The 16,174-nt window shown below is 41.3% G+C and overlaps 1 protein-coding gene across 1 annotated transcript; it reads right to left on the bottom strand.

The window, feature by feature from the left end:
- Positions 1-2,131: 2,131 nt before the first annotated feature.
- LOC308433203 (olfactory receptor 9S13-like) lies at positions 2,132-3,103 on the bottom strand (the record flags this gene model as incomplete). Its single annotated transcript, XM_080933218.1, has 1 exon — positions 2,132-3,103. One exon carries the CDS (start codon positions 3,101-3,103, stop codon positions 2,132-2,134), a length of 972 nt encoding a protein of 323 aa, XP_080789344.1.
- Positions 3,104-16,174: the final 13,071 nt, after the last annotated feature.

Raw genomic sequence — 16,174 nt, 5'->3', positions numbered from 1 at the left:
GCCTTTATTCTCTGTTCCATCTGAATGTGACTCTGACTTTGATGCCTTATCATTTTAGAAGTTTGCCAAGATAATTTTAGTTGTCTTTTCTGAGTTTTATGTTTTATCAGTGAAGATGATCTAGCATTGATATCTGAGTTATTGATGTTTACATCCAGGGAAGTCTTTTTTTAATTGTTTGGTAGATAAATTTCTCTGCTATTGACCAGAGATGACAGATTCAAATTTGATATCAGGGACTCAGGGCATTGACCTAGATAGAAGGTGTTTCCTTCTTTGTCCCTTAGTCCAGTGCTAATCTTTGTCTCACCTTCTGAATATTCTAGAAGGTGGATTTCCTCTAGATAAAGAAATGACATTGTTTCTAGCAATGCCTTGACTACAATCCCTTTATAAATGACCTTGCTCACCAAAATAAAAACATTGGACAGTTGAATTTTTTAAAACCAGTAGGGATTATTTTTTTCTATTGAAGTTGCATCCTTATACATTTTAAATTCTAAACTTCTTCTGAGTTTTCATTTGAATTCTTACTGAGTGTCTATTGTATATCAGAATGTAACTAAAACCACACACATATTTCCAAGTGCAGAATGCAAGCATTACTCAGCTTACACTCACTTGCAGCCTTTAAACCATGCAACCTTCACTGTACACAAGGACACGGGTTAATCTTATGAAGAGGATGCTGAGCAGCAGACATCAAGAACAGGACAAACAACTTGGCTGTCAATCAAATATGGTCAAGAGCTGATATTGGAACAGAAACCTGGGTTGAATGGAGGACACAGGGGGATTGTACTTCTTTTTCATAACTGCATTATAATGAGATCCCAAGATTGTGGGTTTACAAATTAATTTCAATGTATGCATATACATATGTACAATATGTATAAATTCACTACTACATGAATTCATACTGTGGCTCTTTGTGAGAGAGATTCTACGCTAGACATGCTTCATCAGGACCATGGGGGTCACTATATAAAAAACTTGGCAACATACTTAGAATGATTTTATGTGACTCTTACAATTTTTATTTATGTGTTTCATGTTTATCTATTAGTATGGATGTGTGTATAGATGCCTAATGATGGAAAAATTGGGTGTGGTTGGAATTACATTTTAAATATAAGTAAGTTAATAAATGATATAGAGGATGACCTTTATCACTCATGAACATGGTATATCTTGTTTACTCAGAAATTATTCATTCATATCTGTAGTACTTAATGTTTGTGGTCCATAGTACTCAATATGGTTGGAGCTTCAGAAGGGCAGCTGGAACATAAGACTAGCCTGCACAATAGAGTAGAAGCAGCCTCCACAGTAGGAGCCCAGTACCAGACAGGCACATGTAACTCAGGGATGGCCATGAACCAATCATAGGCCTTTCCTGGAGAGGGAGTTACAAAACGATTCTGAGGCTCCTGGCATCGGTGCTTGCAACTGAACTTGGTCTTCTTGAGAACACCAAGCACTCGTAAGCTATAAGTCACATCTCCAAACTCTGGAGTCAAATAAACAAGCCTATAGCTCTAAAGGGAAACAGGAGAGTATTCTCTGGTTAATAAGTCTTCAAGATACACATGACAGTGGGCTTAGCAACACACTTGATTTCAGCAATTTATTCTGTCTTGTATATTAGTCCAAATGTTTATTTCATTTCATAAAAAATAACTCAGTATCAACAAATACAAATCATGTTCACTGCACCACTATTAAAACGTGCTTTGACACCAATCAGGGAGCATACACCAGCGGATATGAGGCCCCCAGCACATACACAGCCGAGGACTGCCGGGTCTGGGCTCAGGCCGAGAATAGTGACCTAGCCCTTTATAGACATGAAGTCCCAGGTAGTAGGAAGGTCTGGTGGTGTAGAGATAGGGGTGGAGACATCCTCTTGAGATGCAGGGGAGTGGGAGGAGGATAAAGTCTGGACTTTAAAAAAATAGATTAAAAGAATAAAAAAAGAAGCAGTTTGGAACTTGCTCCACTTCTTAACAGAGCAGTTCTATGCTACCAGCCTAGTTAGTACCTGGTCTGTAATGTACCCCCAGGAACCATTGCAGGACAGATGGATAGAAGAGGTTACACAGTGTTTCACTGGAAATCTTCCCTCTAACCTTCATTGCACACCCTCCTTCATGAGACTGTGTCTCTGTCCCAGCCTCTTCAGGGCATCCTTCACATCCTTGTTGCGCAGACTGTAGATGAGGGGGTTCAGCATGGGGATTACCAAGGTGTAGAAGACAGAGACAACTTTCCCCTGCTCCATGGATGTCAGAGCACCTGGCTGAGCATACATGACAAACACAGTTCCGTAAAACAAGGACACAGCTGTCATGTGTGAACCACAGGTGGAGAAGAGCTTGTGCCGCCCTGACCCAGAGCTCATCCTGAGAATGGTCACAGTGATGTAGCCATAAGAGATCAGGACCACAAGAGTTGTAGACACAATGATGAGCCCACAGATGCCAAACATGACAAGCTCATTGAGAGTTGTGTCAGCGCAGGCAAGCCGGAGCAACGGGGGCACGTCACAGTAGAAATGGTCAATAAGGTTGGAGCTGCAGAAGGGCAGCTGGAACGTGAGGCTGGTCTGCACAATGGAGTTCAAGCAGCCACCGCAATAGGTTCCCAGGACCAGACGTGCACATGCCATGGGGCACATGGTCACAGGGTATCTCAGGGGACTGCAGATGGCCATGAAACGGTCATAGGCCATGACTGCCAACAGGAAGCCTTCCGTGGTAACAAGAAGGGAGAAAAAGAAGAACTGAGTGGCACATCCTGCAAAGCTAATGACCTTAGAGGAGGAGATGAAGATGCTCATGGCTTTGGGGGCAATGACAGAAGAGTAGCAGAGGTCTACAAAGGACAGGTTCTTGAGGAAGAAGTACATAGGGGAGTGCAGGCGGGCATCCAGGGTGATGACCACAATCATGGTGAGGTTGCCCAGGACAGTGATTACATATAGGACCAGAAACACAGCAAAGAGCATGGCCTGGGTCTTTGAACCTCCTCCAAACCCTACCAGCACAAATCCGTGCAAGGACACTGCCGAGAGGCTTCCATTACTGTGCACTTGCGTGGCCATGAGTAAGGAAAGATGCAGAGAGATGGATGCAGATAGTGCAAGCAAATTTCACTGGTGCAGTTGGATATTCTGCAGGCTGCCTGAACCAATTCTTGACATGCTGCCCACTCTTCAGAAACCTGGTAGCTGCCGTATTCTGCCAGATGATCTTGTGTGTCCTGAAAGGGGGACATTTCCTCTGATTTACTTAGTTCTCAGGAATTGATTGAGCCCTGCTTCTGCAGGAGGCTGGACAGTGATCTCAAGATACAGAGACTCCTGGGCTGTGTGATGGAGTGTACACATCCTTTCAAGGTTCACATGCCTGCCCCTTAGTCACTCCTGCTTCCATACCACAGAGACCCCTGATGCTCCATTAGTACTCAGCCTGCTGGCTTTACCTGGATTAATCAGCCTCCTGTGTTCAAAATGTTTAGAAGGACCTAGCGTCCTTCTCAAAGAGGTTGATCATGTCTCCTCCATGAGGAGTCCCTCTTAGTCAAGAGTGCAGAACAGCTCTCTCCATGCTGAGGCTGACCCCTGTATCCTCTGTATATACGTATAGAGATCCTCAGCAGCTCGAGCTCCATGTTTGTCCACAGTAATTATCAATGAACAGAGCTGCTTATAGAGGATGTGAGTATCTCCAGCTAATGACTAGACATTGGAGATTGTGGTGAAGGGGCAGCTGAGACCCATTTCCTGAGAAAGAGCAGCACTGGGTTCCAGACATATTGGGGACATGCTCAGAGTCTTCCACTAGATTACATGGCCAATTCTACTTCCAGTTCCACCTCTTTATTGTGAGTTTATAAAATCTTGAACGTTGCCACTAAAAGCTAGAGAAAACTTGTTTCTGGCCTTCTCGCCATTTGCAACCAATTTCTATTCACAGTGACCCTAGATATGATTAGGGTTGTCTTCTAAATGGCTAGGTTTGGGGACCATGCTGCTGGCTGCTAAATCAATGCAGGTCGGTGTAGTACTGAGTATCTCGGGTGGGAATAATGAATATCTCTGTTATCTATTACCATGGAGGGTTAAAGGACTTTTCTGCTCTGAGTGAGCCCATCTTCTGAGCCCTCTATTCACCTCCACAGTTAACACTCACTGTGAAGTCAAATGCTGGCAGGAGAACATCGCCAGTTCTTCCCACCGAGAGCTCACAGGTGTGCATGGAGTGGCCTTGTGCTCACAATCTTTACACACCAGCCAGCAGTTACTTTACTGGCCACATAGGTTTCCATGGTGATAATGTGTGATGTGCAAATGAAAGTTAGTCCATTGTTGAGAACTGTAACAAGGACAAGTTTGCTCTTCCCAACATGCTGAGAAACAACATTATCTAAGGATGTCTAAGGAAGGAGAGGGAGGCATGGGTTGAGGACACTGCTCTTGAGCAGGAGAGCTGGAAGACATTGTGTATGAAGGGAAAGCCTGTGCTTTCCTCCACCTGTCCCTCCTGAGCAAACACCAACACATTACCCTGATGAGCTGGGTGGATGAAGGATTTTAGCCCACCTGCCTGCAGGGTTGGAGCTGGGGTTTAATCAGGCCCCCAAACTGCTTGACACAAGCTGTGCCAGAAGGGAAGGATGCTCAGATTGAGACATGTCAGTTTGGTGGGTTTGGTGCACGGCCGGCACTGTGAACACTGTGTTCTCACCTTTCTTCTCTCCATCCATATGCATGGCTCCTACTCTCCACAGGTGACACAATCAACTTACCTTTCCTAGGTAAGAATCCAGTCTTTCCCAGGATGACACATCTAACAGGCATTCTCCCTGGGCCCCATGCTGAAGAGCCTGTTCTGTGATTCATATGAAGAGGCAGACATCACTTGTCTCTGGACCACCATCAGGTCACCCATGAAGTGACTGTGAACAAAGATGGGCACCCGGGTCCCTCTAAAGGGCTAACTATGATGTTTCTGGCTGTGTCAAGTTCTGGGTCCTGTAAGAGAGAAAGAAGGGCTTCCACATTGGCCAACTTTCACATCACCCCCCCCCCCCAGCAGGGCATTGTGTGGAGTTGGCTGTCCTTGGGGTCACTCTCCTGGATAAGATGCTCTGCATCACTTAGTGCTAAGGCTCTTGGTCTCCAAAGGCCAATTAAGGATGTACTGGCCGCCACCAACTGGGATCCTAAATCTCTGGGCTCCAGAGGTGGAGAGCTGGCTGAGGACAATCTCTGCTACATTGACAGTACTCTCTCTGCGTTAGTAGGATGGCTGCAGCCCTCTGAAAACCTTGAAGGGTTCACCAGAATGACAACAGAGAGACTCAGTACCATCTGTGTCCAGTGACTCTTACTAAAGCAGCCAGTCTTACGGAGCAATGTGACCTACTAGCTACACCTACTCCTTTCTCTCTCCAACTCACTGTATTATTTTGGGAAGAAGGATGCTAGGAGGTCTCCCTAGGGTAGATAGGTAGGTAAGGAGGTCCATCCTAGGTAGTAACTAGAACCAAACAGTCTGATACATACATAACCAATGTTATGTACTTGGTGTTATTAGAAGCCTGGGCAGATGACACCCATCCTGCTTATGTTCCTTTCTTACTGTTTCAAGTTTGAAAAACCAAATACAATTTCTAGGTGAAGGAAATTAAGCCATTAAGCAATGACCCAACAAGAAGAGACAAAAAACAGGAAAGCACACAGTGACCACAGCAAGCCCCTTCTGTCCCTCAGCAGTTAGCTGTGTTCCCACATGTGCATCTGAATGTCTCAGGGTTCCCCCATGTCCTCGTGTCACAGATCACACCCACATACTGTTGCTCAGTGTGTAGCTCAGACACCAAGCTTTCACTTTAAGCTTTTCAGCTTTTCTCGGAAGATTGAAGCAACAAGAGTCACACTTTCACTGGTGAGGATGGTATAACCTTCACATCTGAATTCTGGGAGAGTGCATGCTCTTTCCCACACTGGCTAGAGAGAACATCATTGGGGCACATTCCAGACACTGTGTCAAATCTGAGTGCAAATTGTAGCCCTGTATTCTCTTGGGATCTCCTGGGTGCAGGTATGAGTGAGACCCTAGGTATGAATGCAGGCTTCTGTTTGCTCGGTAGGATCCATGCTTCAGGGTAGACTTCCTGCATGCTTGTGCTAATTCCTAGTGAGTTCCTTTGGTCAGATGTGAGTTCTGGTGACATGTTGAATTTTTGGGTGTGAGCTAATAGTATAGGTGTGAACTCTTGAGTGCAGATGTGAGCCCCTATGTGCAGGCATGAAGTCCTAGGTGCACATCTGAGCCCTTGAATTTTCTTATGGGTATATCATGGCTTATGTTTCCCTGGCATATACAACATGGGAAATTGTGTTTTCCTTGTAAGAATTCATGGGTTAGCAGCTGGGTCCCATGTCCTTTCCCTCTTTGCACTTTAAAGAATTTTTGAGAGTCCTCATAACCTTGACATGTGCATTTGTAGGTCTCAACACTGCTCAGTGCCACCATTTTTGAGATGTTTATTTACCTAACATAGTTGGAGGGTAATTTTATGTGTCAGCACGACTAGAACATTGGGTACTTGCAGAATTGGCCAAATCGTATTCTGGGTGTTTTTTTTTTTTTTTTTCTTTTTGATAATGCTGTGGATACGTTTAATGTCAAATTTCCTGGACTAGGAAAAGTACATTCCCCCTTCAATGTGTTTGGTGCTTGTATAATCAATCGCCAGCCTAAATAGCACCAGAGGTCAGGCCATTTCCAGAGGACAGGGGGTCATCTACTGCCTGCCTGTGTTAAAGCAGAGACAGCAGTTTTGCTCCTTTGTGTGATCTGAACCTGAAAACTTGAGCTGGCCCAGGTCTCCTGCTTGTCTTCGGCAGATCTGTTGACTTGATGACCAGTGTGCCCAGAGGAGCACACTCTCTGTAGCCTCAATACCCAGTGAACATGCTACTCTCTTTTAGTGACCATTGTTTTCCTACCATGGCTGGCTGCTCCTTTACACATCTGCAATCCCTCTGTGACCAACCCCTTTGCACTATGTACCCCAGGCAATAGTGATACAATTCTTTTAGGTGCTAATATTTTGACAAGCAGGGCACTTGAAGCCTCAACAGAGGTGCTACCTTCTCTGTAGGCTATATCTCCAAGCTTAATATCCCATACTACTGTGGTCAGTATCCTGCCTACTCTGCTTGTGACCCAGGGCATAGATGTTTCCATTAACTTTAGGTCCTTCCTTCAACTGCACTCCACGCTGGGTTTGGTTTCCTTCTGGAAAGACAGTACTCAGGAGTTTTTCTACCTCTCTACCTTTTCTCTTCCTCAGCTTTCCATCCCCCAGCTCACCTGCTGAACCTCTTCTTGTTGGCTTTTGTGAGCTCATTACATATAACAGACCCTTACATCTTACATATATTATAAGTATCTTTTCTAGTTCCCTGCTGGACTTCGGCCCTATTAGCCCACCGTGACTCCTATATGATGGTCTCCTATAGGAGTGTCTTCATGGTACTCTGAAATTTCTTGGCTATGGAGTGTATCTCATTGATGAATACTTTTTTCACTTTGTTATTCTTTTTTCATGTATGTATGTGTGTATGTATGTATCTATGTACATATATATATATACATATATACATACCTATCTATCTCTCTATCTATCTACCTTTCTATCTATCTATCTATCTATCCATCCATCCATCCATCCATCTATCTATCATCTATCTATCTATCTATCTATCTATCTATCTATCTATCTATCTATCTTCTACTTATCTCCCACCCTTCTTTTCTCTTTAGAAAAGACTCTGAGAAAGGGATGCTTCTCATGGATATCAACACACATTGGCACACTAAATTGTAATAGGACGGAGCATATCTTCTCCTATTGTGGCTTGACATGGCAGCCTAATAGGGGCAAAAAGCCACAGGCAGGCAACAGTGTCGGATGCACCTTTGTTCCTGCTATTAGGAGTCCCCATGAAGAGGAAGCTGCAGAACTGTTACATATATGCAGAGAGCCTAGGTCAGACCCATGCAGGCTCTCTGTTTGGTTGGTTATCTTCTGTGAGCCCCAGTGTGCCCAGATTAGTTTATTCTGTAGGTTTTCTTGTGTTGTCTTGACCTTTCTGGCTCCTTCCATTTCTTCCTTCTCCTCTTCTATGGTATTCCCCCAAGCTCCACCTAATGATTGTTTGTGAGTTTCTGCATGTTTCCATCAGTTGCTTGGTGAAGCCTCTCAGATGACAGTTATGATAGACACCTGTCTAGAAGTATAGCAAAATATCCTTAATAGTGTCAGAAGCGGGCTCTCTTTCTCATGGCATTGGTCTCAAGCTGGGCCAGTCAATGTTGGCCATTCCCTTACCTTCTCCATCTTTACCCATGCAAGTTTTGTTGGCAGAAGAAATTGTGGGTCTAAGCTTTTGTGGCTGTGTTGGTATCTCAGCTGACCCTCCATTAGAAGTCTTTTCTGGTTACAGGAGATGGCAATTTCAGGCTCCATATGCCTCAATGCTAGCTAGGGTCACGCTCAGAATCTGGGAATTTCCATTGTCCTAGGTTTCTTGCTCATTCCAGAGATGCCTCCTTCCCAATCCAGTTATCTCTCCCAGTATTCTCTCCCCGAATGATTTCTCCAATTCACTCCCTCTACTCTCTTACTCCTCCCCACCTGACTCCCTTACTCCATCCACCCCTGGGGTCTATTCTATTTCCCTTTCTCAGTGAGATCCAGAATCTCTTTTTGGACCCTCCTTTTTTTCTAGCTTTTTGGAGTGTGTAAATTGTAGCATGTTTATCCTGTAGTTTCTGGCTCATTTCCACTTATAAGTGAGTACAAACCATGTTTATCTTTCTGGGTCTGGGTTTCCTTAGGATGATCTTCTATAGTTCTATCCATTTACCTACAGATTTCATGATGCCATTATTCTTAATCGCTGAATAACACTCCATTGTCAAATTGTACACTTAGGTTATTTCTTGTTTCTGACTCTTCCAAATAAAGCTATTATGAAAATAGTTGAGCAAATGTCCAAGGTATGCTAGAGCATCGTTGGGATATATATGAAGGAGTGGTGTAGCTGGTTCTCAAGGTAGAACTATGGCCTATTTTCTGAGAAATGGCCAAATAGATCTACAAAGTGGTGGTACAAGTTTGCACTCCCACCAGCAATGAAGGTGTGTTCTTCTCGCCTGAAATCTTACCAGCTTGCACTGTCACTTGAGGGCTTTTTTTGCTTCTGTTGTTGTCTTTAAATCTGGGTCATTTTAATGAATGTAAAATGGAATCTCATAGTTCTTTTTATTCGATAACCCTAATGACATAGGATGTTGAACATTTCTTTAACTGCTTCTTCACCATTAGAGATTATTCTCTTGAGAATTTTCTGTTTATATATGTATGTCACTTTTTTCTCATTTTTATTGGATATTCTTTTATTTATATTTCAGATGTTATTCCTTTCCTCAATCCCATTCCCCTCTCCCTCCCATTGCCTCCATGAAGGTGCTCCCTCTCCCAGCCTCCCTCTCCCACCTCAGTACATTGGCATCCCCCTACACTGGGAAAATGAGCCTTCCCTGGACCAAACACCTTTCCTCTCATTGATGCCAGAGAATGCTATCCTCTGCTGCATATGCACCTTGGACCATAGGTCTTCTGTGCAATTTCATTGATTGGTGTTTTAAGCAGATACTAAGCAATGAGATTTAATCAGTACTTTACAAAATATGCCCAACTATGGAAGTGTGGTGTCAGTGGGAAATAAGAGAGGAACTGGAGGAGAGGAAGTGGCAGGAGGTTTGACCTAAATGTATGTATGTATGATTATTATGTATGCATATTATTATATGTATGTACAATTATTAAATAAAACATATTTTAAGTATCCCAACTAAAGGTTCCCAAAAGCAGGTGAATTTACTACGAAATTCTCTGAGAACTTAAGAGAAGTACTAACATCAATATTACTCAAATTATTCATAAATTAAAAAAGAAAGGCTATCAAAGACTTTTTATGAAACACATACTATTCTCATACACAAAGCAGATACACACATGTGCACAGACACCCACACAATTGCAGAATAATCTCCCTGATGAACATAAATACAAACATTATCAATAAAATTGCAATTTAAGATCACATCAATCAAAGATCTCTACATTAAACCAGATACACTGAAACTATTAGATGAGAAAGTAGGGAAAACCTTAGAACACATAGGCACAGGAGAAAATTTCCTAAACAAAACACCAATGGCTCAAGCTCTAAGGTCAAAGATTAACAAATGGGACTTAATGAGATTGCAAAGTTTCTGTAAGGCTAAGGACATCGTCAAGAAAACAAAACGGCAACCAACAGAATGGGAAAAGATCTTTACCAACACCACATCAGATAGAGGCCTAATATCCAAGGTATACAAGGAACTCAAAAAGCTAGACACCAGAGAATCAAATAACCCTATAAAAATGGGGTACAGAGCTAAACAAAACGTTCTCAGTTGAGGAACACCGAATGGCCGAGAAACATCTGAGGAAGTGCTCAAATCCTTAGCCATCAGGGAAATGCAAATCAAAACAACCCTGAGATTCCACCTCACATCAGTCAGATTGGCCAAGATCCAAAAATTAGATGACAGTAGATGCTGGCGAGGCTGCGGAGAAAGAGGAACACTTCTCCACTGTTGGTGGGATTGCAAACTAATACAACCACTCTGGAAATCAATCTGGCGATACCTCAGAAAATTGGATATAGTACTACCTGAAGACCCAGCTATTCCACTTCTGGGCATATACCCAAGAGACACTTTAATACACAACAAAGATATATGCACCACAATGTTCATAGCAGCTCTATTTATAATAGCCAGAAGCTGGAAAGAACCCAGATGTCCTTCAGAAGATGAATGGATACAAAAATTGTGGTACATTTACACAATGGAATACTACTCAGCCACCAGAAACAATGACTTAACCAAATTCTTAAGAAAATGGCTGCATCTAGAGAATATCATCCTGAGTGAGATAACCCAGTCACAAAAGAACAGACATAATATGCAGTCACTGATAGTGGGATGCTAACCCCAGAGGCTTGCACTCCCCCAGAAACAACTCACAGACTGTATGAAGTCCAAGAAATAAAGAAAACATATATATATGTATATTTACAAAACAAGAAGACTTACTATTTCCATGTTGCGTTTTGTTTTGCATGTACTTTACGCTCATTGTAACCATTAGGTTTTCAATGCATACTGTCAAGCCCTTGAAAAAATCAAGTACTGACTAAAAAATATATTCACATAGTTTTATGTAAAATTTATTTTAATATCTGAAAAAACCGTACTGACAAAAATGTATAATTTTAAGCAAAAAATATTTAAAATCTGTACATTTATCTTTGTTTTGTAAAATAAAGTGGTTTAAAAGAAAAAAAAAGATTACATCAAAGCAGAGAGGGCTGGTTCACTGTCATCAGGATTTAGGATCTGCTCCCAGATCAGCTGCACAGGTGCTTTTCTACCTAGACCAAGGGTTAGCCTGAGGCACAGGCCTGCTGGTTGTCTTTCGAGGGAATGCCAGAAGTACTCAGAGTGTAAAGAGCTGGTGCTCTCTGGAAAAGGGTTCTTTTGGCCCAGAAAAAGAGCTGGGTCCCCGCCATTAGGACTCAAGATCTGTGGGCAGAGGGCTGAGCTCCCAGCACAGCCTCTCAAGAGCTCTCACACCTGAGCCCACGAAGACAGAACTGAGTCACTGCCATCAGAACTCACTGCCTGCCCACAAAGAGCCAAACAGCCAGGAGCAATCTCAATTCTGAGCCCACGGGCCTTCAGATCCACAGGAGAGACAAGCACAAGTCAGAAACAAAAAGATCAGCTGCACTTACTGCCAACAAGATGGCAAGAGGAAAGCGCAAGAATCCAAGCAGTGGAAACCAAGACAACCTGGCTACACCAGAATCCAGTTCTCCCACCACAGCAAATAGTGGATTTCCCAACTATTTGGGAAAACAAAATATGGACTTAAAATCATACTTCAAGATGATGATGTAGATCTTCGAGAAGCACATGAGTAACTCCCTCAAACAATTACAGGAAAACCAGGAGAAATCACTCAAAGAACTACAGGAGAACACAAACAAACAGGTGAAGGAATTGAAAATGGAAATAGATACAATAAAGAAATCACAAAAAGAGACAACCCTGGAGATATAAAATCTAAGAAAGAAATCAGGTGTCTTAGATACATGCATCATCAACAGATTGCAAGAGATGGAAGAGAGAATCTCAGAGGCTGAAAACATAAAAAATAAATCAGACAGGGGCTGGGGAGACAGCTCAGCAGTTAAGAGCACTGACTGCTCATCCAGAGGTCCTGAGTTCAGTTCCCAACAACCACATGGTGGATCACAACCATCTGTTTGCCATCTTCTGTTGTGTCTGTAGACAGTGTGTCAGTGTACTAACATATATAAAATAAATAAATATTTAAAACAAATAAGCAGTCAGAGAAAATGCAAAAACAAAAAAGCTCCTCACTCAAAATGTCCAGGAGATCCAGGACACAATGAAAAGACAAAACCTAAGGATAATAGGTGTAGAAGAGGGCAAAGAATATCAACTAAAAGGCAAAGTAAATGTCTTAAACAAAATCATAGAAGAAAACTTCCCTACACTTAAAAATGAGATGAACATGAACATACAGGAAGCCTACAGAACTCCAAATAGATTGGACCAGAAAAGTAATTCTAAAGAACACATAATATTCAAAACACATGATGTGCAAAACAAAGAAAAAATACTAAAAGCAGAGGGGAAATTGTACATGTAACATATAAATGCACACCAATCAGAATTACAACCAACTTGTCAAGAAAGACCATGAAAGCTAGAAGATCCTGGGCAGATGTCATACAAATCCTAGGAGAACACAAATGCCAGCTCAGATTACTGTATCCAGAAAAACTCTAAATTAGATGGAGAGACCAAAATATTCCAGGACAAAACCAAATTTGCACAATTTCTGACCACAAATATAGCCCTACAAAAAAAAATAGTTGGAAAATCAAACACAAGGGGGGAAGCTACACTGTAGTAAAAGCAAGAAAATAATTATACAAGAAAACCAAAAGAAGAAAGACACACAAACATAATTCTACCTCTAACAACAAAAATAACAGGAAACAACAATCACTATTTCTTAATATCTGTTAACATCAATGGACTCAATTCCCTAATAAAGAGACATAGATTATCAGACTGGATACGTTAACAGGATTCAGCATTTTGCTCCATACAGGAAACTCATCTCAGAGACAAAGACCGACACTACCTCAGAGTAAAAGGCTGGGAAAGAAATTGCCAAGCAAATGGTCACAAGGAACAAGCTGGAGTATTCTAATATCTAATAAAATAAATTTTCAACCAACATTTATCAAAGAAGATAAGGAAGTACTTTTTACTCTTCACAGGAAAAAAAATCTATCAATCCTGAACTTCTTGCTCCAAATACAAGAGTACCCACATTCATAAGATATTCAAAACATATATTACACCACACAAAATAATAATGGGAGACTTCAACACTCCGCACTCATCAATGGACAGATCATGGAAGCAGAAAATGAACAGAGACACAGAAAAACTAGCAGATGTGATGACCCAATTGGAATTAAAAGATATCTACAGAACATTTCATCCTAAAACAAAACAATATACTTTCTTCTCAGTACCTCAAGCACCTACTCCAATATTAACCAAAGAGTCAGTCACAAAACAAGCCTCAACAGATATAAGAATAATGAAATACTCCCACGCATCCTATCACCATGGACTAAGGCTGGTCTTTAATAACAACAAACACAACAAAAAGCCCACATACACATGGAAACTAAACAATGTGCTACTCAACGATAACAGGATCAAGAAAGAAATCAAAAAAATTAAGGAATTTCTAGAATTTAATGAAAATGAAAGTACAACATACCCAAACCTATTGGATGAAAAGAAACCAGTAGTAAGAGAAAACTGCATAGATCTGAGTGCCTCCAAAAAGAAACTGGAGAGAGCATACACTATCAGCTTGACAGCACAGCTGAAAGCTCTAGAATAAAAGGAAGCAGATACACCCAAGAGGAGTAGATGGCAAGAAATAATCAAACTCAGAGCAGAAATCAACCAAGGAGAAACAAAAAGAACCATACAAAGAAACAACAAAACCATGAGCTTTTTTGATCTTTGAGAAAATCTACAAGATCAATAAGCCCTTAGCCAGACTAACCAGAGGGCACAGAGAGTATCCAAATTAATAAAATCAGAAACGAAAGGGAGCATAACAACAGAAACTGAGGAAATTCAAGAAATCATCAGATCCTACTACAAAAGCCTATACTCAACAAAACTGGAAAATCTGGAGGAAGTGGACAAATTTCTAGACAGATACCAGATACCAAAGTTAAATAAGGATCATATAAGTCATCTAAACAATCCCATAATACCTAAAGAAATAGAAGCAGTTATCAAAAGCCTTCCCCCCCCAAAAAAAAGCCCATGACCCGATAGGTTCAGTGAAGAATTCTATCAGCCCTTCATAGAAGATCTAATAACAATATTCTCCAAACTATTCCACAAAATAGAGACAGAGGGAACACTACCCAACTCATTCTTCAAAGCCACAATTACTCTTATTCATAAAACACACAAAGACCCTACAAGGAAAGAGAGCTTCAGACCAATCTCCCTCGTGAACATTGATGCAAAAATACTCAATAAAATTCTTGCAAACCGAATCCAAGAACACATCAAAACGATCATTCAATATGATCAAGTAGGCTAGGGATGAATGGATGGTTCAATATATGAAAATCCATTAATGCAGTCCATCATATAAATAAACTCAAAGAAAAAAAGAACACATGATCATTTCACTAGATGCCGAAAAAGCATTTGACAAAATTGAACACCCCTTTATGTTAAAAGTCTTGGAAAGAGCAGGAATCCAAGACCCATACCTAAACATGGCAAAAGCAATTATCAGCAAACCAGTAGCCAACATCAAAGTAAAAAATAAGAAACCTGAAGCAATCCTATTCAAATCAGGGACTAGACAAGGCTGCCCACTCTCCCCCTACCTATTCAATATAGTACTGGAAGTCCTGGCCAGAGCAATTAGACAACAAAAGGAAGTCAAAGGGATACAAATCAGAAAAGAGGAAGTCAAAATATCACTATTGGCAGATGACATGATAATATACCTAAGTGACCCCAAAAATTCCACAAGAGAACTTTTACAGCTGATAAACAACTTCAGCAAAGTGTCTGAATGTAAAATTAACTTAAACAAATCAGTAGTCTTCCTCTACTCAAAAAATAAACATGCTGAGAAAAAAATTACGGAGAAGATACCCTTCACAATAGTCACAAATGATATGAAATACCTTGGTGTGACTCTAACTAAGCAAGTGAAGGACCTGTATGACAAGAACTTCAAATCTCTGAAGAAAAAAATTGAAGATCTCAGAAGATGGAAAGATCTCCCATGCTCATGGATTGGAAGGACCAACATTGTAAAAATGTGGTAAGAAAATGACCTATTTGGGAAACATTAGACCACTTAAGCAGTAAACCATTTAGCAGACTGTTAAATAATAATTTTTTTTCTAGTAGTGACAGCTTTTCTTCTATATTCTCATTGAATAATGTTCCTCTAGTCCACAAGCCCATATTACTCCTCCTCCCCTTAAATAGGCAGACAGAGACTTTTGCTCCATGGATGGAGAAGAACTATGGCCCTGTTTATCCTGAGGATGTTTTGGCTCATCACAAAAATTAAGACAAAAGGATACAACTCCAAGGTGGATTGAAGGAGGATAGAAATACAGAGAGAATTGGGGAGCATGAAAAAAGAAAAAAGACTTCAGTCTCTCAGGATCTGGCTCACATTGGCCACTGGCTGCAAGATATTTTTTTTTTTTATAATTTACCAGATGACTATACAGAGTCTGTACCCTATCCTGAGAGAGACTCAATCTAGAGTGGTAAATCAGCTGGTGAATTCTTCAATCAGGTTTTACCTGTCGTTTACTTCTTTCTCAGTTACAAACCTGACCTGTACACCACATAGACAACCTTCC

The sequence above is a fragment of the Micromys minutus genome (assembly GCF_963924665.1).
Source record: "Micromys minutus genome assembly, chromosome: 19".
Lineage (NCBI taxonomy): Eukaryota > Metazoa > Chordata > Mammalia > Rodentia > Muridae > Micromys > Micromys minutus.
This window is presented reverse-complemented; position numbering and strand designations above follow the sequence as displayed.